The sequence below is a fragment of the Meles meles genome, chromosome 10 (assembly GCF_922984935.1).
Source record: "Meles meles chromosome 10, mMelMel3.1 paternal haplotype, whole genome shotgun sequence".
Taxonomy (NCBI): domain Eukaryota; kingdom Metazoa; phylum Chordata; class Mammalia; order Carnivora; family Mustelidae; genus Meles; species Meles meles.
Genome location: NC_060075.1, coordinates 59,523,765 through 59,551,664, shown reverse-complemented (window position 1 = coordinate 59,551,664; position 27,900 = coordinate 59,523,765). Strand labels below are relative to the sequence as shown.

Sequence of the window (27,900 nt, the reverse complement as noted above, 5' to 3'; positions counted from 1 at the left end):
TCGAGCCCCGCATCGGGCTCTCTGCTTGGCAGGGAGCCTGCTTCCTCCTCTCTCTCTCTCTCTGCCTGCCTCTCTCCCTACTTGTGATCTCTATCTGTCAAATAAATAAATAAAATCTTAAAAAAATATATATATATACATACATATATATACACACACTAAATATCAATGATAATTGCCACTGGATTTTAAAATACCAGTAAGTATTTAGTTATCAATCACTAATATTTTGTGTTAAGAAAGAATACACTGAGAATCTTTAATAGTGTGTTATTTTTCATTTAAAAAATGCATACATCTTTTACAATTTTGAAACTAAAAATGTACAAGAACATACATAAATGGTACAATGCCCAAACCATCCACACAGCTGGTTCTAATTCACTAATTTTAAACCATACTAATAAATCCTAAAATCATGTATATTTATTCATTTATTATTTATTTTTTAATTAAACTTTGAAAATAAGTCACTCTTCATCAAAATGGCTGTAACATTTTAATTCAAATATTTATTCTTCCTTGGTCTAATTAGTTTCAACTTTAAAAGGAAATAGAATTTACAGACTTAATATAAGAAAATGTTCTACTGAAACTTGATATTTATAAAATGATAATTATATTTGTATGTATTAAGTAAAATTTGATAATAATAACCAGCATGGAAAAAAAAAAGAGTTTATCTATTAAACCAATGCAAAATGTTTGAAGTGACCACAGTAAGAACGGCTCTGGGTAGAATATAGGGGGTCTAATTCTTACCTGTAAATTCATATACTTGCAACAAGTTATCTCTTAAATTGAGCAGTTTTATGAAAAAAAAATTGTACCTCTTACCAATATGTCATGAACCAAACCACTGATCACACTGTTAAATTCCACAAAAGTCTAACTAAATTACATTTAATTAATTAGCAAACATTCCAAAAGTAAAGAGTCATTCACAAAATTTTCCACAGGTAGAAAACAATTTGAGCAATGCTGAAGCATAACTTACCATTATTTTAAAAGACATTTTAAAAAGTAAAGTGAAAAAAAACAGTTCCCATGAAGAAGCAGTGATGGAAATTTACCAACAAAGTCGCTTCTGGATCTCTTCAACACTAAGAACAAGTTTATCCCTCTCTCTTGGCCAAAAATTTTCTCCATTCCCTTCACCCCTACCTGAAATTTCTGTATGTTTGAAAGATGGCTGGAAAGTCAGTCACAAGCTTCAGAACTTTCCTGAGGTCATTGGGATGGTCTGTCCTTCTTTGGCCATTCCTCCAAGGCTCACCAGGAGCCTCTGGCTTACTTCCCAGAGCCTCTCAGTTGGATGGCCTTTACCAGCATCATAATTAAACAGGGAGATGAGCTTCAAACTTATTTTCACTGGTCCTGAGTTTAATCTCTACCTTTTGTTACTAGGCAGTCACATGGCTCTCAGCAAAGTACTTAAGATCACTGAACCTCAATTTCCATCTACACAATAAAGGATGTGGGGAGACTTCTTTAAATTATTTTCAAAGCTGACAATCACTTTGTAAACTGTAAGGAAAAAAACCAAATGCTATGATAATGGTGATGATGAAAACAGTGATTATTTCAGTCATAATTTAGTATTATATTACTTAAAATCTCATTATACTAAATATTCCCCTTGCCTAGGATAAAGTCATTAGTCATCGCTTCCAGATAAATTCTTGTCTGGCTTAACAGTCCATTAATAATTTGAAATTTAAGGTAACTTAACGAGCACTCAATCCATACAGTAATTTGGCTGTGCCATAGACACACTGTTTTTGCCTTTTACTCAAAACCACTTTCTCTTTAAAACCCTGACAATATTTTCCTATTTGCCTTTATAACCACTTCCGAATTCTTAAAACAGTTTCACCTCAAGACTTCAAAAGGCGCACGGGTGGACCTTTTCACAACAATGTGAAACTTTGTGAACTACCTTAACAATGACAGAGATGTTCTAGCCAGAACTCTACACATTGCCCACATACTTTCACCATCACAATTTTGAATTAAACCATTTATAATTTTTTATCCTCCCTAGAGAAAGAGAAAGAAAAAAAAAGCGGCAAGCCCAGGAATTTAGATCTAAGCTACACTGAAATAACACATTTTATTTAGGAGAATGAACTGAAGCAATTACTTCACGTCCATTATATTCTACTATTACTTCAATGTAAAATATAAACTCTCCTATTAATATAGGTCCTAGATAAAAACAGGGAAAATCATCCAACATGTTAAGAAGAGATTTCATAGAAATTCCTCCAGTTTATTTTTAACTGGTAACACCTCATGCAACTTTTATAGTTTCCACAAGTAACCTAAGCCTTGGAATCTGACCTAATGTGATTTCATAAATGTAAAAATAGAATAAAAACTATTGCTAATGATAGTATATACATTTTTTCAAAATTTAATGTAAGGGAAAATCATTCACACTTTTAAGATGTACATACCAGTGGAAATTTGAAAGAGTAAGAACTTGATTTTAAAAGACTTTAAAAGGATCAGAGTACCTGGGTGGCTCAGTCAGTTAAGAGTCTTACTCTTGATCTAGCTCAGGTTTTGATCTCAGGGTCGTGGGTTCGGGTCCTGGATTGGGCTCCATGCTGGGCATGGAGCCTACTTAAATAAAAATTAAAATAAAAAAAGAGACAGCAGTATCTGTATCAAAAAATAATTTACGACTCTCTACCTTTCAGAAAAAACTAACTTGGGACTGACCAAAATAATTTCACTTTTATGAAGATTTCTGCTCTTCTTTTTAGTCAGAAAAAATCAGAAACTTTTAAAAATAAGTCAAAATTATTTTTCATAAACCAAGGAAAACACACAATTTTAAAACAGACAAGCAGGAGGGAACTGAATCTTTATGGATCTAGAGTAATGTGAGCCCAACAGTGAAAATATTTGAACCAGAGTTCCCTGTTATCTCTTTATTTTTTTAAGGTGTCAAAAATTAGAAAACAAGTCAAAATATCACCTGGTAAGAGGACAATTTTTAGAATTAAAAATAATTCTAAATTTTTTTTACTAGTTTTATGATAGTGTGATTTGCTAGTTAACACAGAAATAAGATCATAGTTGAAGTTTTCTAAATTTTCATTCCTAGGAGGATTAGCTCATCCATCACGTTTTCTATTTGATTTTTCATGCCTTTGCAGAAGATTACATGAAGGTTATTACTTTTCATTTGCATATTTTCTGATTAATTTATATTGGACATGCACAAAAGTATTTTTTCCCCCACAGATATAAACACAGATTCATTTCTACAACCCAAACATCACATTCTACAAATTGTGAGACATGAAGGACAACTTAAACATTTTACCATATGCAGTAGGGAGGAAAGAATGGCAGAGATGCTTAGGTAAATGTTTCTAAAAACCCACTATGTAATTTTCTCTGGGTTCTTCATGCTATCAGTAGTTGACCAACAAGTCCAGAATTTCTTTCTTTGATTAAAGTGGTAATAATTGTGGCTCCTTCCCTTAAACTTGCTTGTAGCTTCTGCTCATCCTGGAAATAAAAAAGGATTAAACAATAATTATTTTAAAAAGAAAATATGTCACACGTTAAATTTAATGGTTTCTTTACTCTTTTAATATTTCTTCATTTTTAGGCTTTTTCCCCCATCAGCTTTATAGAGAGATAATTGACACATAACATTATGTAAGTGTGAAGTGTACATTGTAGTGTTATGATATACCTATGTGTTATGAAATGATTACTACAAGAAGATTAGTTAATCCATCACCTCATACAGTTATCATTGAGAGGGTAGTGAGAGCATTCAAGATCTACTCTCTAAGCCACTTTCAAGTATATGATATGAACTATAGTCACCATGCTATATATAATCCCATAAATTATTCACCTTACAACTGGAAGTTTGTACTCTTTGATCAACATCTTCCCAATCAGCCTCTCTCAACTACTATCCTCCTGTTTTTATGAGTTCAGGGAGACACTTTTCAAGGTCCCCTGCTCTCTGGACGTGGCATTCTATGGAACTCAGACCACAGTCACTGGTATGTGCGTGGTCCCTCAAATAAAGGAGAAATGCTTTTGCAAGCAGTTTTCATTATATACAAAATCTATCTCCTGAAGATACCAGGAAAACACTGACACACTTTCAGACGCTAGCAGCACGAAACAAAAGATTTTCCCTTAATCCTGTATCTGACCAACTCTGGTTCTTCATACAAGTGTGAATATTTCATCGATGATATAAGCCTTTCCTTCATCTTTCTGAGTGTTCCCCAATAAGAGACTTTGTTATAAACTGTGAACACCAGTCTGGGAGGAAAAGTAAAAAAGCCTTCTTGTTTGCGAAGTAAGGATAAGGCACATTAGTGAGATGAGTTTCTCACAAGTTGCTAAACTACGGTTTTGCCTGTGAAATCATATTGCCTATGAAAGTGTTTATTCCAACTGTTTAGGTTTCTTGAGAAGGATGAAGGGATGATAATATGAAGGGGAAGGGAAAGTCAAAACAGAGCTAATATCTTTAGAGTCTGTGTTGTGAATTGTGCTAGGTTCAAAAAGAGGGACCTGGTAATCAACTTCTAAATGCTGACACCAACCTTAATACCCTTCCTAGTGTTAGGTGTATCACCAGTACCTCCTGCATCTACCTTCTTAACATTTCTTGAATCCATTTACTCCATGCAAACTGGTGCTGCCAGCAAAACATCTCTATCCTAAATTACAGGAACGATCTCGTAAACAGTCTCTGAAGTCTTGTCCTCTTCTGCGCTGTTTCCCACACAGCAGCCAGAATACTTATTTTAACATAGAGATCTGATTGCATCACTACTCTGCCTAAAATCCTTTCAAGGCTACCTCCGAACTTCAGGATCAAGTCAGAACTCTTTACCTTTTTATCTTTCCAACCTCTTCCTGTCATTCCCTTATATTCACTCAATTCCCCAAGCCACACAGAACTGCTTATGATTGCCCAAACAAAGTATTTTTCTAAACTTGCATTCCTTTGCCCCAGCGAATCCCTTTGCCAGGAAAGCCATCTCACACCCTTTCTAGCTTAGCTGACCCTAGTTATTCCTTGTGGTTCCACTCAGTTATCACCGGTTGCAATCTACCTGGACCCCAGCCCTCTGCCCAGTTGGGTGAGGCAACTCTCTGTTTCCACAGCTATTAATTCCTCCAGCACACTGAATTCTAATAGTTTTTTTTAGTTGACCGTCTATTCCACCAGATGATGAGTTTCTTTATGTAAAGAATTTTTCATTTTGTCTTTGAATACAGAACACTTAGTTCAATGCTCACCACATGGCAGCACTCCATAAATTATAACGAACTCAGAGCAAAGGAAGCTATGATAGAAGTATCATCACCTTTTCTGTTTAACTCATTTGTTAACATTGACCACTTTTGGGTTACTTTGCTTACTCCTATTTGCATATTTGGTAGGAAGCCTGGCAATGGTACAAAGAATATTATCAAAACCTTTCCACTCCCACACTTTCACCAGCCCAGAGGCATATACGTTCATCATCTATGAGGACGGTGGTGAGAGACCACCTCTGTTTAAGCTACACTTTTCCATCAATTTCCCTGATTGTGTTCTAAGGCATAGACCTGGGGAAAACCCACAAGGGATTGAATGGTGGCTACTTTGCATCTCGCAGGTGAGTATTAATAACGTTTCAGTATTGGATTTCAAATGCCATACTGGTTTCCTTGATATCACAAGACCTAAATCACACATAAACCATTCTAAAGCCAAAATATGTTTGGGTTTAAAACGTGATACACTTATATAGGAGCAGATATCATTCATAAATACATAAGTAAACATTCTTAAACTGAACAAAATATAAATTAACTCTAAATATGATCTGTCACTCTTAATGATTAATTAATTACAATAATGCAGGGTTTATAATACACATCTATGCCCATCTCATTTATTAAATTGAAACACAGAACAGATGATGAATATTAGTTTCTCCTTTAAAAATAAACAGAAAAAGACTATCTGTATAGCCTCTTTGAAACCAGTTTATATTTGTCATAATGAAAGCAGCAGAGCAACACACAAAGAAGGGGAAAATCTGTTTTAAGATCCTAGGGCTAGAAAAATTGTATTTCTAAATCTTAGAACAAATCTTCTATTTTCATTTTGATAGCTCCCTAACTTACATATCTTTAACTAATGAATTTAAGAATGCGCTTTTAAAGGTTAATTTATTTGTGCAATTTCTATAGGCATCATTTGGAATGATGTTTGATTCAGTGAGAAGAACCTATGTTATTCCACTATTTTCCCTTTCTGCCTAAGCTCAATTATTTTATTTCTGAAAAATACAGAAATTCAAAAAGTGATTAAACAAGATGGTGAGAACCACCTATATTCAGAAAATTCTATTTTGTACAAAGAGGTGTTCAAAAATGTATGGAGTTCAAACTCATCTCAAAACTCACTATCTCTATAAAAGCATTGCTAATTCAATTTTTTTAAAGGCAAATTCAAACAGATCTTTAAAAAATCATTTCTTGCTGCCAGTAGATATGAAAACCAGTGTTTTTAATTGAGGGGGGACAGGGTAGGGGAGAATTATAGCTGATCGCTTTATCATCATCCACACACAAATGTGTGTATATATATATACATATATTCCTTTGTGTATTCCAAATATTATATAACAAAAATGTTTAATGTTAAAATTAAGAAAGCCAGGTCAACATGAATATTGAAAAATCACGTTGACAGTACACGTTCTTGATAGGATGTAATGAAATGGCATGGACTACTGTGGTCTTCCTCCCCAAAACCCATAACCCCAATCTAATCATGAGGAAAATATTACACACATTCCAATAGAAGGGCATCTTACAATATATCTGAACAATCCTCCTCAAAATTGTGAAGTTCATCAAAAAGAAGTCTAAGAAACTGTTGTAGCCAAGAGGAACATAAGGAAACGTGACAAACTAAAAGTAATATAACGTCCTGGAATAAAAAATATACATTAGCTAAAACTAAGGAAATCTGAATGAACTATGGACTTTAGTTGCCAAAAATAAGGAGACTAGGTAGAGGGCATATGGGAACTCTCTGCTATCCTGAATAATACGAAGTGTATTATTTGTCAAAAAGTATATGCCCAATTTCAAAATATTTCTCTTGATTTTAACAATGTTCTGTGCCAGAATTGCAAAACTTGAGTTACAAAGTTATTTTGTGTGTGCCAGCCCATTTGTATATTCCTTAATTAAATTACACTGTTCTTTTCATAAATTATGCAATCGATAAGGGCACCGACTCTACAATGAGAATGTTGGTATTCAAATAAAGGCTTTGACGATTTTCAAGCAAATTATTTAAGTTTCACAGCTCTCTATTTTTTTCAGCTAAAACCACGTTAACAATATTTGTTGCCTCACCGCTCTTCTGTGGGGACTAAATCAGACAAGACAAATAAACCACAGATAGCAGGTAAATATCCATTCACAAGAGTTGTTAGAACTCTTTCTGTGGTGTGCACGAACTTCACCCGTGACACAGTAGCTGCTCTTACCCTCTCATCACACATAACCGTTAAATGTGATTACCTGCTATATGTAAGAACACTGCTGCGGCTCTTGGACAGTAACCTGGGAATGCCTACAATCCTTGAAAGAAAAGCCTGTTTCGTAACATTCACCCCAGCTGTCTTGTTGAGAGAATTTTTCCAAACTATAAAGAAGAGAAATAGAGCCAAAGAAGAGAATGACAGCCTCTCCAGGTAGAAAAGACACAAATTACAAGTTGTTAGGAGGCATGGATTTGTGCTGATAAGGTCCCTGACCATGGAGAGTTGCAGAGAAGTCCTAAAAATCTGCTAAGAATTCCTTCCTTCCTTGGTCAGCTTCTAAGCCAGGCTTCTGCGGGAAGACTCAGGGGGCCCTGCAGAGAACAGCTGCTGGAGAGCTGGGGAGCTGAGCAAAGATTCAGAGGCCACATTGTGCTGAGGACAAGGAGGTTAGATACAAGTCCAGCGAGAAGGAAGATATTTTGGTGAATATCCATGGCTTTTGGATGACAGCTCGAAAAGGCCATGCTTACAGCCTGGGAATAAAGACAAAACGGAATTGAACCTGCCCTAACAAAGTTTATACAGCCTCAGAAGATCAGGTGGATCTCCCAATAATAGAAATGTTTGCCAGAACGAATTTTAATATTCTTTGGAGGAAGCTAAAATAAGCTAGAGGCTTTAAAAAGTTTTATTACTCAAGTATGGCATATGATAAAATCTTACTAGATAGGTAAAGAAGCAGCAAACAGGAAAAAAAAAACTTGAGAGAAAATTACGTTTGGAAATAGGATCTTTTCCAAACGTAATCCATATGTTGGATTAGCATGCAAGGATTTCAAAATAACTATGATTAATATGTTAAAAAAGAGAAAGAGATGGAAACACTGATGAAAAATGGACTTATTTTCAACATTGCATGGGAATCTATAATAAAGAATATTTACAACTGTAAAATATACTACTCGAAATTAATAATGGATTGGTTGAACATGAGATGGGCAGAGCAGAAAACAGTACCAGTGAGCCTGAGGACAGGTTAAAATATATACATATATATCCAAACTGAAGTACAGAGAGAAATGGTAAATTATTACTATAACCATCTTAATACTTAGGACCGCATTACCATTCCACTTCCTATTGCTTTCTTACCTACTGCTACACCCCACTGCCACCATCAAAACACCTGCTTGGGATATTTTAGAAAATCACATACGGGTTCTCTCAGTAGACATGTCCCCTGGGGAGTGTTTACTACATGAAAATAACAAGCATAAAAAAAGCCAACCCCATTTCTAGAAAAACAACCCAACATCATGTATGTAAATATTCAAAGAACCAGGCTGACGGTAATATTGCTACAGCTGGGCATAAAGGGATGAGGGAATTCAGAGTGTGGTAAGACCACGTAACGCTGGGATGACTCCTGAAGGAGGTGGGGAAGGATGAGAAGAAGAGGAGGCAAAAACTTCCAAGTCCAGAATGGACAAGAAATATTGAGGGGACAAGAAATCATGGCTGATTTTCATTGTGGCATAACAATGTGATAGGCTAGACCTCACAAAGATATTGCAGGGAAAGTGAGCACCCAAATTCCCACAAAAAATAAAAAAATAAGTCTACTAAAATTAAATTTATCAACAGTTCATTTCCTATCTGTAACTCTAGCAATTTCCAGGCTTCAGGTTTACTTTAATTTCTACTCTCCAGACAGAAAGAGCATAAACTTGAAACACAGCACACCAATTTTTACATAATCACACATAAAAATCAAAGGAATACATTTCTTGAATTTAAAGAAAAACAGAAGGCTATTTAGTGAGGCAAGATGAGTCAGTCTGCATTTTCTCTTAAATCTAAAAGATCTTCATCATAATGCCTTGTTTTATATTATCTCGTTCACAGCTATGTCAAATTTTTGAGAAAAATCTTAAAAACTGCTAATTCTTATCAATTACTTCTCAATAAAACTGGGAAAAATTTAAAAAATACTAACTCTATCTTGTCATAAAACAATAAAAACATAACTTCTATCTCAAAAATGCAGCATTCATTCTTTTCCTTGGTTACAAGTGTATTTAAAAAATAAAAGCCAGTCAGAAAGGAAAGAAAGTATGGATGGGCCTGATTTCTTAAAATACTAGGAGGGAAAATATCAAAATGTTAACAAGAATTATTTTTTTAAAGATATTATGTATTTGAGATAGTGTAAAAAAAGAGCTCAAGCAGAGGGAGAGGGAGAAGCAGGCTCCCCGCTGAGCAGGGAGCCCCACTTGGGATTCAATCCCTGGACCCCTGAGATCATGACCTGAGTGGAAAGCAGACACTTAACTGACTGAGCCACTGAGGGCCCCAACAAGAGTTATTTTTGGATGATGGATTCATGGCTATTCTCATTTCTTCTCTGTGTTTTACTCTCAAAATTTCCATAATGAACACAACTTATTCTTCTAATAAGAAAAATAAGTTGTTTTAAAATTTAGCTTCAAGACTGTTTAAATCCTGGGAACTAAATTCCATTTGTTATCACATAAAATCAATAATACAGAACACTGTCCAAATTTCCAGGAAACATTCATCTCCATAAAAAAATCTTCAAAATCTGCAAAGAAAACATTTTTTGTTTGAATACTTTAGTCTTCAATAAAAGGCCCAAGAAAGAATTATATTAATAATTCACAAGGCCTTACTTAGCTTTCTTCTGCTGACTTAGAGGTTAAGAAAAACATCGTGGAAGTCAAGCTAAAGGAAACAACAAAAAGTTTGTACTTAATTTTATTCAGTATATTAACAATTGCTCATTCATATCCTGGAGAGTTTCTCAATAGTCAGATTTTTTAAATATTAGGAAAAACATGAGATGAAATATAAATATATAATAGCTCTTTTAAGTTTTCTATACCCTCAAACTGAATTACTTAGAATGAGAATTCATATGGGTTTTTTCAAGAAACACCAAATTTAGTTATTTCTTTATCCCTTGTCATTTCAAGATTAAGATGACATATACTATGCTTAGATGAAAGACACTACAAAAATTCTAATTAATATTCTCTGTTAAACACATAAGGGAATTCTAAATTTACTCCAGAGTAATTAAAGTCTTATCAACTGAATCCTGGACTTCAGTGTTTTTGCATGTGGCTTGTTTTGTTTTCTGGTTGATAGGTAGGTTTCCCTATGACGGTTGTATGTGTCTATCATCTTCAATGGAGTACTAGAGTTTTGATGCAGAAGTTCTCATGGGACTTCTAAGCCATTTGGCAAAATTTGGGAAATCAGGGCAAGTAGGAGATGTCACTATTTTCATAGAAGATTGGGAATGACAGGAAAAACCTCCATAATTTATAGTGGCTCTTCATTCCCACCTTCCCATCACCTATTACTATTTGGGCAAGACTGCAGTTCCAGAGAAATTACATCCCAGAAGTATGTATAAGCCATCAATTTTCTATAATGCCTACTTCTTCAAAATTCCTTATTCACTAAATGCTCCCTTCCATTTTCTAAAGGACAACTTAGGGCAAAACTATTCCCAGTGCACATAAACTTGAAGAACTTGTTAAAAGGCTTATTTTAATACATTTATTTATATTACCGTACTACACAGCTCTCAGTATTTGAATTAACGGGACAAACAAATTTATAGTATGCTGTTAGGATCAAATTTATGTGGATTTTGTGGAATATGCTCTCAAAGAATAGCAGGAAAAGCTATGACATCATTGCTGTCCAAATCTTTATAGACAACCTGAAAGGAAATATTTTAGAGATATTCATCCTCCACACACATCACTCCTAAAGAACACAATGTCCCCTGTTAAAAGGAAAACTATAAAGTTAAAATATATGTATATATATATTCAGGCTTTAGATGTCTCAGGAGATTACACAGTCCTTTTTGAAAGGTAAACAGTACATTGTCTCAGCAACTTCCATTCCTAAAGTCAAATTCAATATCCATGAGTTACAAAACTGTCTGAAATCCAGGTTGCTCTCATTTTGACATTAATATCCTTTTGCCATCAATCCTTATTTTGGTGAACTCATGCAAAAATTATCAAAATGCCAGAAAATGTCTAATACATTATATGTTAATAAAAAGGTTTTTAAAAATGCCAGAAAATGTCAAAAGCTTCCAAAAAAATAAAAGTGTGCAATCTATATCCATACATACATTTATATCTACGTATCTTTATAGAAAGCATGTACAATATACAAAAATACAGAATATATGATATATAAAAATGCTAAATTAGGCTTAGAAATCTTTTAACATTTTTATTACATTTGTAAGATAATACCAAATCAAAAAATTCATATACCTTTTTCTCACACAGAAGGGGGGAAAAAAAAAAAACTAACAGTAAAAGACTGCCCCCTAGTGGAGATGAAGATGAAGGTTTGGTGTGCATAAAATTCAAAACTTCAGGAAAAAGCACTTACTGGTAGAGTGTGAGAAAAACAAAACAGTCCTCTCCAAATAAAAAGCATTTGCTTCCTTCTCATTTGAGTTAAACTACGATCTCCTGAATACCTCAGTAATACAATACTATGAAAATGCACCTGGATTTACTTATTAACATGATTCTCACACAGCAGTCTCCTCTATTCTCCCTCCATGCCTTGCCATACCATAGGTGCTCAATTTGTATCTGTAGAAAGAGCTAAGAAAAAGGAATTGGTCAGGGGCACTTGGGTGGAACAGTCAGTTAAGCGTCCAAGTCTTGGTTTTGGCTCAGCTCAAGGTATGGGTCCTGGGGGGCACCTGGGTGGTTCAGTTGGTTAAGCTTCTGTTTTCTGCTCAGGTCATGATCCCAGTGTCCTGAGACAGAGGCCCGGGTCAGGATCCATGCTCAGTGGAGAGTCTGCTTCTCCCTCTCCCTCTGCTCCACCCTCTGCTGTGTTCTCTCTCTCACTCACTCTCTCTCTCTCTCTAAAAAAAGAAAATCTTAAAAAACAAACAAACAAACAAACCCCAAGATGTGGGTCCTGGGATAAGCCCCATCTGGGGCTCCCTGCTCAGTGGGGAGTCTGCTTCTCCACCTCTGCCCTCCCCCAACTAGTGCTTGCACGCATGGACATGCTCTCTCTCTCTCAAATAAATAAAGTCTTTAAAAAAAAAGAAAAGAAAAGTAATCGGTCCAAAAGTCTGGGACATAGCACAGTTACTCTCCTGAATAGAAACAGAGAATAAAGATAGGAAAGACCCAAACCATGTAGTGTTCAGTGCCAGAGTACAGGGGGTAAAACATGGACAGCCAAAAAGCAGCTGTCTACCATGAGAAACAAGTAGTTCATTATTATGTCTATTATTTCTAGATCTGGGATTTGTCACACTGTCATACTTTATTTTCTTATAACATCATTCATACTATCAATTCTACAACTTAATAAACTTGAAAAAGTGGTCTCAAATACAACATCCCTTTAGTTAGCAAAACTTTTTGATCCTACACAACCCTCCCAGCAGTTACCAAGTCCTCCTAGCTTCCTATTGTGATGTCCCTCACCAGTCACACTCCAACTACCCCAAGTCTACATCCACATCGTCCTGGAGCTCGATTCCTCTAGGATGTCCTCACTGGCTACGTTTTTGGCCTGTGGGTACTGCTCTCAACTCAACTAGGACACCATTTTCCTTAGATCAAACTCACATTTCTTTCAGCACATTCTTCACTTAAGCATTTAAGATTGTCCACAATCAACCTAATTAACCCTTCTAGCCACAGTTCTTACTTCTCTACAGAATCTACTTCTGTAGCCCATACTGGTATAATCAGTCATTCCTTCTTTAGTAAAATGATTTCCTAGCAATTTTCTACTTCACATCAATTTCAGAAAACCTGGCTGTGATGACTAGTATCTGTTTTACTGAACATCAGTAATTTACATTATCATAATCTGTCTCACAATCAATCCCTTACTAAAATTTTTATTAGATTTTCATATGTATAAGTCTTATTCTCTTAGCTAAACTGCAGATAGTAAAAGGCAACTCTCCCAAATTATATTATAACCTCAAATAAAGTACTAATTCATAGTAGGTACTCAATAAATATATACTGACTGGGTTAATTTGCTAATGAATTCTATAAAGATCTGGCTTTGTATATGACTATTAAGCCATCTTTGAAATATCAAAGTTTTTTTCTTTTTTTTTATATGACAGACAGAGATCACAAGTTGGCAGAGAGAGAGGAAGCAGGCTCCCTCCTAAGCAGAGAGCCCGATTCAGGGCTCGATCCCAGGACCCTGGGATCATGACCTGAGCCGAAGGCAGAGGCTTTAACCCACCGAGCCACCCAGGTGCCCCGAAATATCAAAGTATTTAGATAAAGGATATATCCTTATGGAAATAACTTCATAAAAATAAAAATAAGAAAAAAATTTTATCTGTACTTAGAAACTGGAAAGTTGTCAAAGCTACAATTTTGCGCTACATGATTCCCCCTTTTACGAAAGAATACCTGGTCTGGGAGTTACATGTATGGGGCCCTGATAAATTTATTCTAACATACCCAAGTCAAGGGGATAAAGTCAGATGACAAGGCAAACATTCTGAGATAGGATGGCTGCAAAAGCAGAAAAGCAACACATACTAGGTGTGAATGGTGAAGAATGGATACTGTTTCCATAATGCATGAGAAGTGACAGGAGGGACAGAAAGATTATCCAGAAGAGTTTGTTCTTGAGTGGATGGTCCAGGTAGAAAAACTACTAATACAAAAATATTGATAATTGTTTTAGAGCAGAAAGACTAAGTTTTCCCCGTAAAATTTATATTCAAAATTTTAATTACAAACTTAATACAGGAGAAACTTAAATAGGGTCGATGCAAACACATTTTCTCAGTAGCCGTGTGTGTGTATGAGAGAGAGAGAGAATGAGAGAGGAGAGAGAGAGAGAGAATTATTGTTGGAATAGTTTTGAGCAGTTAAAAAGAAAAATACACCTAGTTAATAACCATTAGACTCTTGAATATTGGTTAAATGGGTAATTAGTTAATATCCAAAATTTTAATATCCAAGTTCCACAGTAAAGTGGAAAGTTTACCATTACATTAAAAACTCAATCTCCTCCCAAGACGGTAACTTTAAATCACAGTTTATAAAGAGAGTCCTATCCTGACCAGATTGGTATTCTTTTTATCAGTATTAACTACCAAAAAACTAAACTGGCAAAGTCCCTCCTACATCAGAGTGGAGTTCTGTCTCATGGAGGAGATCACAAATGGTAGAAGTTGCCTAGGACGCTTCTTCCCAGTGAGGAGAAAAAAAAAAAAAATCAGATGTGCAAAATAATATTCTAGGTGGATCTGGAATCACTAGAATTAAATCTCTCTGAAGTAACACTACTAAGTGAGGACAACAGTAAGATTCACGAAGATTCTTCAGTCATAGGTCTGGGAACAAAGCAGGAAAAATTTTAAGTCATAAGAGATTTCATGTAGGTATTAAATAAATGTATTTTGAATTAGCAATCTCACTGGAGGTGGGAGACAACCTACTTCTATATAAAGCTGAATTCAATTAGTGGGAGTCAAACTTAAAAATGTTTAGAACTCAGAGGAATAAAGGACTGAAATAAAGTCAAGGCATTAATTTAAAAATTTAATTATATAAAGGAAATCTGGGGAGAAAACACAATAGATATTGCAGAAGTCATAATGATGCAGGAAAAAAAAATTCCCTTAATTGAATTTAATGTCAGAAATTATAGACAGAGGTATCATTAAGTGCCCAGCAAAATTAGAGACAATCCCCAAAGAAGTCATATTCACATATTACCTTCAAATTTAAATATAAAAATTCAATAGCCTTCATCAGAGAATACAGATTATTTTCAATAGGCAAGGACGGCCTTTTGTGAAATGCTAAGTACCACAAGAAAATGGCATTTAAGGAAAAGATTGTTAACTTAGAATTCTAACTGTTAGAAGAATAAAAAAGAAGACATTTGTGATATGCAAGGGCTCTAAAGATTACCAAGCAGTGGAGACTTTCTCTAAACAGGAAGTATTTAAAAACTTAACTTCTAATGATGAAATGAGGGAAAAAAAGCTTCCTTAACCAATAACGCAATGAGAATAGGGACTCCTTTCAACAACTATTTAAGAATTTACCTGACACCAGATAGTAGGCTATATATTAAGATGTGAACAGACACCCATTTCTCTATTTTATGTAATATGTAGTCAGTTAAGTCAGACAAATACATACACATATTCATAATAACAAGTTATGAAGGAAACAAAAGACCAATTTATTATGAAAATAAAACCAGCATTAAACTTCTCAAGCACAAAACATTTTTAAAACTATGAAAAAAAAAACAAATAAATGAAGAGGGAAACACAAAAATGAACAAGCAGAACTACATTCTGAAATACATAGATTTGAATAAACAAGAAATAGAACTTTTACAAAAGAAAACTATTACTGAATTTAAACAAAAAAGAGATTAGACATAACTGAAAAGACTATGATTGAAACTGAAGGCAGAGTTGGAGAAATGACTCAAAATTCATAACAGAAATGACAAAAAATAGGAAGTGTAAAAGAAGGTTGTGGAATTTCACAAATATGATTACAATGCCCAATTTATATTTAATCAGAACTCCAGAAAGGGAGAATGGAGACAATGGGTAAAAAATAAAAATAAGAATTATTGCTAAAAAATTTCCAGAAGTTATGGAATACATGAACTCATTCATAAAGGAAACCCAGTAAATTCCAAGGTTCATAAAAAGGGAATTCAACAAGTAGACGAATAAGTGAATTGTGAAACCTAAATATAAAGCAACAGTCTTAAAGCAGCTAGACAGAACAGACCAATAGAGGACTAGCAATTAGACTTACTACAGTCTTCCTCACAGCAACAATGGAAGCAAGAATGCAATGAAGTATTTGCAAAGTGCTGTAGACAAAAAAGCAAATCGTCTCTCTCCAACAAATAAACAAACACTGTTTACCTAGAATACTTTTTAACTTCCTACCACAAACACTATGTATCAAGAATGAAGATAAAATATGAACTCCTTCATATAAGTTTATTCCTAAAAATATTCTGACAGTAAAGGATGTATCTCAAGTGGAAGAAAAGTAATTTCAAAAGGAAGGTCAAATAGGGTAGACTGCTTTGGAAAATTAAAGAGCTTTAAAATAAGTAAATAAATCTGAAAGCAGTGTGTCCAGAAAATCAACAACTGTAACATTTAAATAGACAGTATAAATAAAAATACTGGTTAAGAACAGTAGCATCAAAAGTGTAAGGTGAGTGACCAAAATGTTCTAAGATCAATGAAATTGTTGGGAGAGCAATTAAAATACACAGTTTGGATTTTTACTTACATATGCAAAGTAAATTTCAGAAGGCCTACAAATGTCTAACAATAGGATGTGTTATTTATCAGTTGTGAGGACATAGAGTAAGAAAGAGTTAGGGCTTCCAGGCAGCTAAAGCCAAAGGCAGCTCCCACAATACCTTAAAAAGAGAGAGAGAGAGAGAGACTGATAGAAAAACAAAACTGAACAATGAGAAGAGCAAATAAAACTACACATACACAGAAACACACACACATACACAACAACCTCAGTGTAATTTGAAGACAGAACTTCTGAACTTCAAAATAACTTTAAGTTAAAAAATAAAAAGAGACAATCATCAAATGTAAATGAGCAATTTCTCATACTCCTGTGCCTTGTCACAAGCCTTATGGTGCCGAAAGGTAGTCTGGAAAAACTTAGAAAGAAGGAAGAGGGGAGCTACTGAGGAATGTAAAGCTGATCTAAAACTATCACCCAAAAGAGTAAGCCTGCCTTAACTGTGAAAATAGGAAGAAAAGATGCACATCTGACCAGCATGACCAGTTTTAAGGGACTTAAAATCATGCTGGATTCCAAGTGGAATCCACCAGTCTTCTCCTGGTGGTGAAAAACACACAAAGGGAGAGAGAAGCCATCTCTGTCAACCGAGTGGTGAAGAGGAAAGAAGCAAAAGGGAAAATACAGGCTCCTGAATATCAAAGAGAATGAAAAAGTTAAAGGACACAAAAGTCCTTCTTCCATCATTAAATAACAGAAATGAAAAGAAAGTGGATTTTGCTATATTGACAGGCGAGGGTAGCACTAAATTAGGTCCCCTATAAACTAGCCAAATCCACAGCAGACAAATAGGAGAGAACTTAATACATCCATGCAGAGTTATTACACAATAGAAGGATTTAACCACCTTGATTAATGAACCACCTTCCATCCAAGAAATGTTAAGCGCAAGACTGTAAGATAACACTCCAAATTAAATAGAATTGTTGCACAGTTGTAACATTTAGAACCACACAAAGGAAAGGTCATGAAAGACCTTGCTCTGTATAACTGATTTTTAATAGGTTATTTTAGTTTTAATAGGTTATGAAGCAGAGCAATGCTTCATGAAATGCTTTCATGAAATTTCATTTCATGAAAGACAATTACTGTTGATGTATCACAATTTAAATGAGATGAATAAGTGGTGCCAACAATAAGCAATGTGTATTTCAAGACTGGATTCTGAACGAGGAAAAAGTCAACAGTGGGAGAAAAAGCAAAATTTGGTAAGATTTGTAGTTTATAGTGTTGTATCAATTAATTCTTTATTTTGATACTACGGTGATATAAGACGTTAATATTGGGGATTCTGAGTCTAGGGTGTACAGGAATGCTTTGTACTCTTTTTGAAATTTTTATGTCTGAAATTATTTCAAGATGAAAGTTAAAATGAATAATTGAGAAAAAATGCAAAGCAACCAAATAAAAATCTCAGTAAGAAAAAATATGAGAAAAGCACAACAGGAGTCAAAAGAAAAAAGTGGGAGCAACTTTTAAATATTTTTCTAATTTCAATAAATGTAAATGACTAAACTCATGGATAAAAACACAGAGATTCTCAGGTTGGATTACAAATTAAACACATCTCTATAGTCACACCTAAAACACAAGGACACAAAAAGCTAAAAATCAAGTGGGGCGCCTGGGTGGCTCAGTGGGTTAAAGCCTCTGCCTTTCGCTCAGGTCATGATCCCAGGGTCCTGGGATCGAGCCCCGCATTGGGCTCTCTGCTTGGCGGGGAGCCTGCTTCCTCCTCTCTCTCTCTCTGCCTACCTCTCTCCCTACTTGTGATCTCTATCTGTCAAAAAAATAAAATTAAATTAAAAAAAAAAAAAGCTAAAAATCAAGTGACTGAAAAAAGTATACCAAATAAGCACTAACCAAAAGTAAGTTTTGTTCACTACATTCAATATATTCACTAGAAAAATAGAGACTTTAAGACAAAAAGCAATTATTATAAATAGTCACTATCTATTAAGTCCAATTCACCAGAATCAGGTTTTGGATACTGGGAGTTATGAAGTCCATTTTGGATTAATTTGAGATGCTAGGGAGAATCCAAGAGAAAACATGAAATAAGCAGTTGTACACGGGAGTTTGGAGAATGGAAATGAGTCATGCGCACATGTGCAGGGTATTTAAAACCCAAGAGTAAATGAGAACTCTTAGGAATCACACAGGACAGTGTCCTAGGAACATTCGGTAGTTAGGGATATAACAGAAGTAAAGAGGCTGAGAAAGAGCAGAAACACTTTAGAAAAAGAAATCAGAGGAGTGTAATATTATGGAACCTGATACAAAAAGGCCATGGAAAAGAAAAAGGTACCTAGTTATCCATTACTATTTACAAATTGTTACAGGAAAAGAAAAAATCAGTTATACAGAGATAAGGATAATTGCTTTTAATAGGTTATGAAGCAGAGCAATGCTTCAATAATAACAATTGTTCTGCAAAGATAAGGTTTAAAAAACAGTTAAAGTGCATCGTAGAACACTGGAATGTGAAAAGGTAACAAGCAGGGTTGAAAATGATACTGCATTTCTCATTTTACACAAGGTCAAGGCAATATAAAATCATCATCGATTTTAAGTTAATAAGAAAAAGGTAAATATGAACATAAAAGTCAAAAATCATCAGTGTAGGTCAGATTAAGCGTCTGCCTTGAGCTCAGGTCATGATCTCAAGGTCCTGGAATCTAGCCTATGTTGGGCTCCTTGCTCAGAGGGGAGTCTGCTTTTCCCTCTCCCTCTGCCCCTCCCCACTTGTGTTCTTTCTCTCTGTCAAACAAATAAAATATTTATTAAAAAAAAAATCAGCAGTAGTATGAAACAGAATATCTTACAGAATCACTGGGGGGTTAAAATTAAGAAAATAGAACAAACCCAATGAAGTAAATTCCATTATTTAGAAAACTTACACCAACAAAGGTTGAATAATATGTCTACCATCACACAGATAATAACTGAGAAACTGAGACCTGAAGCCAGAATCAGAATCTACAGAATCTAAACATTTAACATTAGAGAATTATCCAAGAAAACTTGCTCCTAATGACAATTTCAAGATAAGATCCATTATTTTTGGAGGGCCTAATTAAATACCAAATTAAAAAATATAATGCCTCTTGAGAGTTTTAAATGACTCAACAGCAGTAAGTTGGGTGTGTGGTCTAACACACATTCGCACCTCCATGGTATGCAAACCCTTCTTCCACAAATGCAAAAAAGAAAAAAAAAATCACTAGGATAATTCATGTTTTATGATGTGTCTACAAACTGATGAGAGAAGAACAACTCTCTGCTTAATAATAATAAAAATCCTAACTTGCAAATTAGGACACTGCAGAATTCGTAACATCTAGACGAAAGGTAGAAGCAAGCGGTTTTCAGTAGGTATTGATGGAAGAATTTTTAAAAAAGGAGTTCTGCAAAACAGATGTAGAGGACATAAAGCAAATATTTACTGAGTCTAAACGCCATTTTCTCTTACAGTTTATAGCGTCAAACATATACACTGCAAAGATAGGAAACATTGTCAATTTTAGGAACTATCATGCCATAAAATGATAAGGCATAAGGAACAACAATAGCAGAGTCAAGTTGCTAAAGCAAAGGCAAAAATAAAAAATTAAAACAAAACATACACTGATTTGACTGCTATGGTTGGTTGGGTTTGGCAAAATCCCTGGCGGAATCTGTTTTATATTGAGCCATGATGAACGTTTGCTTTCTCTGCCGACATGTTTTCAGTGAGGTGTAGAACATAGGAAAGGCTAAACAACATTTTAATTATTGTTCCAGCATTTTAATAAACTGAAAAAGGTCTAGGGAGAACACAAATAAGCAGCACATTAGAAATCTCCTGTGACATCCTGGAAACCTTACAAAGGAAACACTAACATGTTTTCCATTCACTCAGCCTAAAGCGTAATTCTCCAGTTTCCTGGATATACTAATTTCATAAAGAATAATTTAAGTGTTATATAGAACACACACAATCAAAAGGAAAAAAAGAACTACAAAACCTTTCTTCCTTTTAATTGTTTATTCATTCTGATTGGGATTGGAAGGCTTTTAAAAGACAAATAAATGCTTGCAGCTATAAATAATTAAAATACCAGCAAAGAGGAGTAATAATTACAAGAAAGAAAACGTCAGTCTGGATTATACACATGTCCAATGAAAGGAGTGAGAGATACTACTGAATAGTGAGCACTAATTCATGAAAGTAAAAATGATTGATAATTTTTATAGGAATATATTAAAAGGCATTTAAAAGTAAATGTCAAATTCAATGATAGGAAGTTATTATATACATTATTCTTATAAAAATATAAACTTCTCATAGACTGGAATATTTCCTGACTTAAAAGATGAAAGAAAAGTTTGCATGAGGAAATCGAACCTGTTCAGATTTGTTGTGTTTTAGATTTGAGCACTTTGCTTGGATATAAGCTCTCGGCACTACAGAAAAAAACCAAAAACATATATTCACATAACTTCCCTATGAAAATTGGCACCACGATGACATTATTCTACACATTATACCACTCATTTTTAAAAATAAGTCTTGTGAAGTTTAGGAAAAAGAGGGTAGGGGAAGTCTGTCTAATTGTTATGGAAGAAGCCTTTGGGCTTGTCTTTCATATTCTTGATAATAAATATTACAGTAACAGCCTAATTTATAATGATCATTTTCATTCTGAGGTAATAATTTCTCGTACATCTCTTTATAGCATGTTAACTTTCTGCCTTCAACTAATTATGTGGTGAATCAAAGGGAAAAAAAAAAAAACAATGTTTTAAGAGGGAAACAAAATAGATTTAATTGAATAGTAAAATAGCCCTTATTTTCAACCAGGAACATTTTAGCCATAAGATTCTTTTTTTTTTTTTAAGATTTTGTTTATTTGACAGAGATTACAAGTAGGCAGAGAGGCAGGCGGGGCGGGGGCGGGGGGGGGGGCGGAATGGGGTGGGGAAGCATACACCCCGCTGAGCAGAGAGCCTGATGTGGGGCTTGATCCCAGTACCCTGGGATCATGACCTAAGCCGAAGGCAGAGGCTTTAACCCACTGAACCACCCAGTGGAAATAATCTTATGGTCATTAGCCATAAGATTCTAAGAGAATACAACAGAGTGCAAAGAGTTACATTAGTTTGGTTATTTAAAATAGGCTCATGAAACAAAAAAAAAAAAAAAAAAAAGGAAGAAGAAGAGTTATAAGAATGTAAATATTTGATAAATACTATATTTTAATATGTTTGACATTAAAACACCCTAAAAAATGACAGTGAGATTCTAAATACTTATTCTTCTTCAAGACAAAAGAAATAGTTGTCAGTCCTGCAGCCTGATACATTGCAAATTCCCACAGGACATAAAAGAGCAAAGGATCTAATTAAGTTATAGAAGAAGAACAGTGAATATAATAAGTCACAAGGGACTCAAATTCATGTAAGTCCAAACGTAGACTATGTTAATTCATGAAGACCTATCTTATTTGTTAAGAAACACGATTCAAAAGCCCCAAAAAATCAGAGCTCTGTCCAGCAACATCTACTTGCCTAACAATCACAAGAAGCCAAAGATATTTTTCAAAAATAGTATTTGTATAGCTCAAAGCAGAAGCTCACCCAACTTGCTAGGCCACGCGATAAATATCATGTGATGGTGATAATGAACTCTTAAATATGCATAGTATGCCAAGCTATATGGTACTAAAGTGGTATGGGAAGAAGTCATTGCGCCATATTAAACTATACAAAAATCCATGGATTTGGATTTAAAAGGGATACTGAATTTGTGGGATTTTAACTGCTTTACATATGACTTTCATCATTTTATAAAATAGCTTGACAAATGAGGGACAAATACATAAATTTTCTCCAGCACCCAAATACTGACAAAATATTTTAATTAATATAGGCAAAATAAAAAATTTAAATTGAATTTGACTTAACACTCATCTTGATATAAAACTGTTCATCACCTCTTCTCAAGTGTCACTCAAAACAATTTATGATATGACATGTAAAATATAATCTCTTATTTTACTAAGGGGTAAGGAGAGAAAGCAACAAAAGAGGGTTTTTTTTTTTGAAACCATAACTAAAACTTGATCTTTTAAAATTCTGAATAAAGATAAAACAGTTTTTGTTACATTAGATACAATAACTAAGTAAATAACTTAGTTATTTCTTGTTTCCAGTTGTAAAACAGACAAGCATATCTTCCTGTTTACTCTGAAGACTTCTATATCAAATACAATTCATCTAAAAATAGCTCATTTCTTTCATGCAACCCAATAGAGTCATTTCTAAGTTCATTAAGAATAAACTAAATCAATCAACTAGAGAGTAATCACCACAAATTTGAAGATAATATGAGAAAGATAACAGCCAAGACAGGATGACCTTTCAATGATGGGATTGTAAGTAATGAGAGTCATTTATTATTCATTACAAGTAATTACTTATAATTACACTTACTCATTATAAGTAATAAGAATTATAATGGTGGACTCTTTGGGGACCCCTCCCAAAGAAAGTGTTATAAATTCTAAGTGCACCTTTAAGGAAGAAATCAATTACTTTTAAATTTTATGAAGTAGACTGTCTAATGGATGATAATTTAAGAATATATCAGAAGAAAAAAACTATTTTTGTAAGGGTTTCTTATTATAATAAATCATTGAGAAGCTGATCAAGGCGGTAGCCTGAGAACACATCTTACTCATTTTAAATGTCTAAAGATGTGTACTGGTGGTGTTGGTGGGATGAAATGCACTTGGAAGCTCACAGATGCACACACAAATACACATATATAACACTTGGGAATAACGGGTAATGCTATGATGTGACTAGAAATTTTGGAGAATTTCTGAGAAACAGAGAGATGGCATTAGAATGGAAATAAAAACCACCAACTAAAACATGTACAAGGTAGGGCTCCACTGAAGTCAATCCTGGGTTGATTCAAGCTGAGAAAGAACAAATTCAAGGCGCAGAAAAAAATCCTGGCTCGATGTTAAAAGTAACTACTCAAGCACTATATTCTCAGGAATCGGGTGCAGATCCTTCAACCCCCACATGCAGGAAAGAGCTGGCAATGAAGATGTTTACCCACAGCCTAAAGCATATCATGTGAGCACTTAATCTACTGAAATGACAATGTAAGCTGTCAGGAAATTATAGAAGGAAAAAGGATCCTCCTTGTAAGGGAAACAAGCTATTAGAAATAAATGATATTTTTCAAAAAATGGGCAGAAGATATGAACAGACACTTCTCCAATGAAGACATACAAATGGCTATCAGACACATGAAAAAATGTTCATCATCACTAGCCATCAGGGAGATTCAAATTAAAACAACATTGAGATACCACCTAACACCAGTTAGAATGGCCAAAATTAGCAAGACAGGAAACAACGTGTGTTGGAGAGGATGTGGAGAAAGGGGAACCCTCTTACACTGTTGGTGGGAATGCAAGTTAGTGCAGCCACTTTGGAGAACAGTGTGGAGATTCCTGAAGAAATTAAAAATAGAGCTTCCCTATGACCCTGCAATTGCACTGCTGGGTATTTACCCCAAAGATACAGATGTAGTGAAAAGAAGGGCCATTTGTACCCCAATGTTTATTGCAGCAATGGCTACGGTCGCCAAACTGTGGAAAGAACCAAGATGCCCTTCAACGGATGAATGGATAAGGACGATGTGGTCCATATACACAATGGAGTATTATGCCTCCATCAGAAAGGACGAATACCCAACTTTTGTAGCAACATGGACAGGACTGGAAGAAATTATGCTGAGCGAAATAAGTCAAGCAGAGAGAGTCAAGTATCATATGGTCTCACTTATTTGTGGAGCATAACAAATAACATGGAGGACATGGGGAGATGGAGAGGAGAGGGAGTTGAGGGAAACTGGAAGGGGAGATGAACCATGAGAGACTATGGACTCTGAAAAACAACCAGAGGGTTATGAAGGGGCGGCGGGAGGGGGTGGGGTGGGGTGGGAGGTTGAGGAACCAGGTGGTGGGTAATAGGGAGGGCACGTACTGCATGGAGCACTGGGTGTGATGCCAAAACAATGAACACTGTTATGCTGTAAATAAACAAATAAAAATAAATATTAAAAAAAAATAAATGATATTTTGGGGCGCCTGGGTGGTTCAGTGGGTTAAGCCTCTGCCTTTGGCTCAGGTCATGATCTCAGGGTCCTGGGATCGAGCCCCACATCGGGCTCTCTGCTCAGCAGGGAGCCTGATTCCTCCTCTCTCTGCCTGCCTCTCTGCCTGCTTGTGACCTCTCTCTCTGTGTCAAGTAAATAAATAAAAAATCTTAAAAAAAAAAAGAAATAAATGATATTTATACAGTAATAATAATGGGAATATACTGTATTAACTCAAAGTTATAATAATATACATATAATTTTCTTATCACAATATGATATAAAAAAGAAGAGTTTATACTAAGGTTTCTAGTTTAGTTTCAACATATAAAAATCTGTAATTTAACACATTATGAAATTAAGGGAAAACCCAATAGGAACTTTTTTGTAAGATTTATTTATTTTAGAGAGAGTGTGCTTATGTGTGTAAACAAACGGGGAGGGGCAGAGAGTGGGGGAGAAGGAAAGGGAGAGAATCTCAAGAAGATTCCCACCAAGCTTGGAACCCTATCTGGGACTTGATCTCATTACTGGAAATCATGACCTGAGCCAAAATCAAGAGTTGGACGCTCAACCAACTGAGCCACCCAGGCACCCCTACAATGTGAACTTTTAATTACATTTAGTATTTGTACTATTCAACAAATATTCCTAACAAAACAAAAAGAAGTAAAAAAGTGGGGATAAGAATTTCTTTAAGAATTACCTTAAAGAAAGCACAAGGATAACTGACGTCACGGCTAACATATGTCAGTATACTGGATTTCTTAGCTAATGTAACAAGAACAATAAATAGAAGGTTAAAATATTGGAAAATAAGATATAATGTAGCCTCCTTCTTAAACATAAAAAGTAATCATTTAAAAACATAAAAGAACTGGGGCGCCTGGGTGGCTCAGCGGTTTAAGCCTCTGCCTTCGGCCCAGGTCATGATCTCAGGGTCCTGGGATCGAGCCCCGCATCGGGCTCTCTGCTCAGTGGGGAGCCTGTTTCTCCCTCTCTCTCTCTGCCTGCCTCTCTGCCTACTTGTGATCTCTGTCTGTCAAATAAATAAAATATTTAAAAATATATATATAAAAGAACTGTGGACTGTTCACAGAGTTCAGTAGGTACTTAGGTATAAAATCAATTCCACACAATAATGTGCACTTTCCTATATAATAGCAATAACCAACTATAAAATTCAATATTTTCAAAGACCTCATTCACAAAACTTGGTAGCTCTCAAAATAGTGGCAATAACCAATTATGAATTATAATAAAAAAGACAATTATTACATTAGCAAAAACAAAGACAGACAAATAAAAACCTATAAAATGGTCATAATTAAGTCTTGAAAAGTGTCAGGTAAAGTATTGACATTTCCAAATTAAAACAATTTTCAATAACAAATATTAATAAATGTACTCATAACCAGTAATTTGACTCTACATTTGTAGGATGTTAAAAAAGAGTTAAATCACACATACACACACACACAACTAACATTCTAACATTAAATTTTACTCATGCAGTTTTATAGTTAACGGACTCATTTTTAGACTGCAAAAATATGTTAATTTTGGTCAAGATTTCAGTTACAAGAACAGTAAGTTTATGCAATTTTTGAGGTTGCCATAAACCTGCAACAAGAGAAACAACAGAAATCACTTTTCCTGTTCTCGGGTGTCATATAGAAAAAGAACAGAGACATAGTCTTACAAGTTTACTAAAATTCATCTCGACCTCCTCCAAACAATACTAGTGAACAAGAAAGCTATTTTCTCTTCTTTTTCCAAAGTGATAGAGAAAACTTTAAGAAATCAAATCTATGGTTAGGAGAATCAAAAGCGTGTTTAAATGAGAAGTTTGCTAATCTGGGTTGGCACTAATTTGTGACTTTCAGATAAACGGTAAATCAGGTAAAAGGGGTTTCTAATACAAAAAAAAAAAAAAAAAAAAGAAAGAAAAAAAAAACCAGATGACAAATAACAGAGCCAAAGGAGTAAGTTGGCAAGAAAGCTCAAGTGGCTAGGACATAAGACATGGCAGTGAAGAAAAGGAAGAATCTTCACCATTTCCAAGTTATAAGGCAGGACAAATTAGACCAATATAATATACCACATTAGTAGGGGTCTCCTCTAATGGATGGAATTAAGAACGTGCCAAATATATTTCATTTATAAAACACTATGACAGTCATAGAAATAAAGTTATTATGATTAAGAATAAGATGAGTAGAAGAGAAGAAAGGAGAACAGTAATGAACAACCTGTAGACATCAGAAAATAGTTTTACTTCATGACTAAGTGTGTAATATATAAATTATTTTCAGCCTTATAGTGTAGTTATAAATAAGAAACACTGGTATATATTGCTTTGATTATTGTAGCTAAGCCATGAGAGTAAAAGCATAAACAAAAAGTTTTAGTTTTAAAAGCATAAAACAAAAAGTTCAAAGTTTTAGCAATCCATCCAATTTTAATTAGTATTATCAAATCCATTATTTTTTAGGAAAAAAATGACTTGCTCCATCTTGTCAATCACACATTGTGCTTCTCTATAATCATGTTCCTCCTTTATCTCTCCACTCTAACCTCCTTAACCTATTTTTAAGCCTCTTAAGTTCTCTTCAGTCATAGGCATTCTTAACCTTTCTCTAGAATGTTGTCTTGCATCATTACTTTCCTTGAGGTTTCAGATTGGGTGACAAAGTTGCTTTTTATTTTCATTCCTCTTGCTCAAAAAAGTCTTTCTTGACGTGCCTGCTGAGGTGAAATCCATCCATAATGGCTCTCGTGGTACCTCTCCTTTTTAGCGCTTGTCTCT

General features: G+C 34.7%; 1 protein-coding gene across 4 annotated transcripts in view; it reads right to left on the bottom strand.

Annotated features, from left to right (window-relative positions):
• Positions 1-289: 289 nt before the first annotated feature.
• Positions 290-27,900, bottom strand: part of CRPPA (CDP-L-ribitol pyrophosphorylase A) — a 318,329-nt gene continuing 290,718 nt past the window's right edge. For all 4 annotated transcript variants that reach the window (XM_046021494.1, XM_046021496.1, XM_046021495.1 and 1 more), the window contains one exon: positions 290-3,525. In XM_046021494.1, the coding sequence (XP_045877450.1) occupies positions 3,421-3,525 (105 nt within the window). In that variant the 3' untranslated portion in view covers positions 290-3,420. The remainder of the gene's footprint in view (positions 3,526-27,900) is intronic.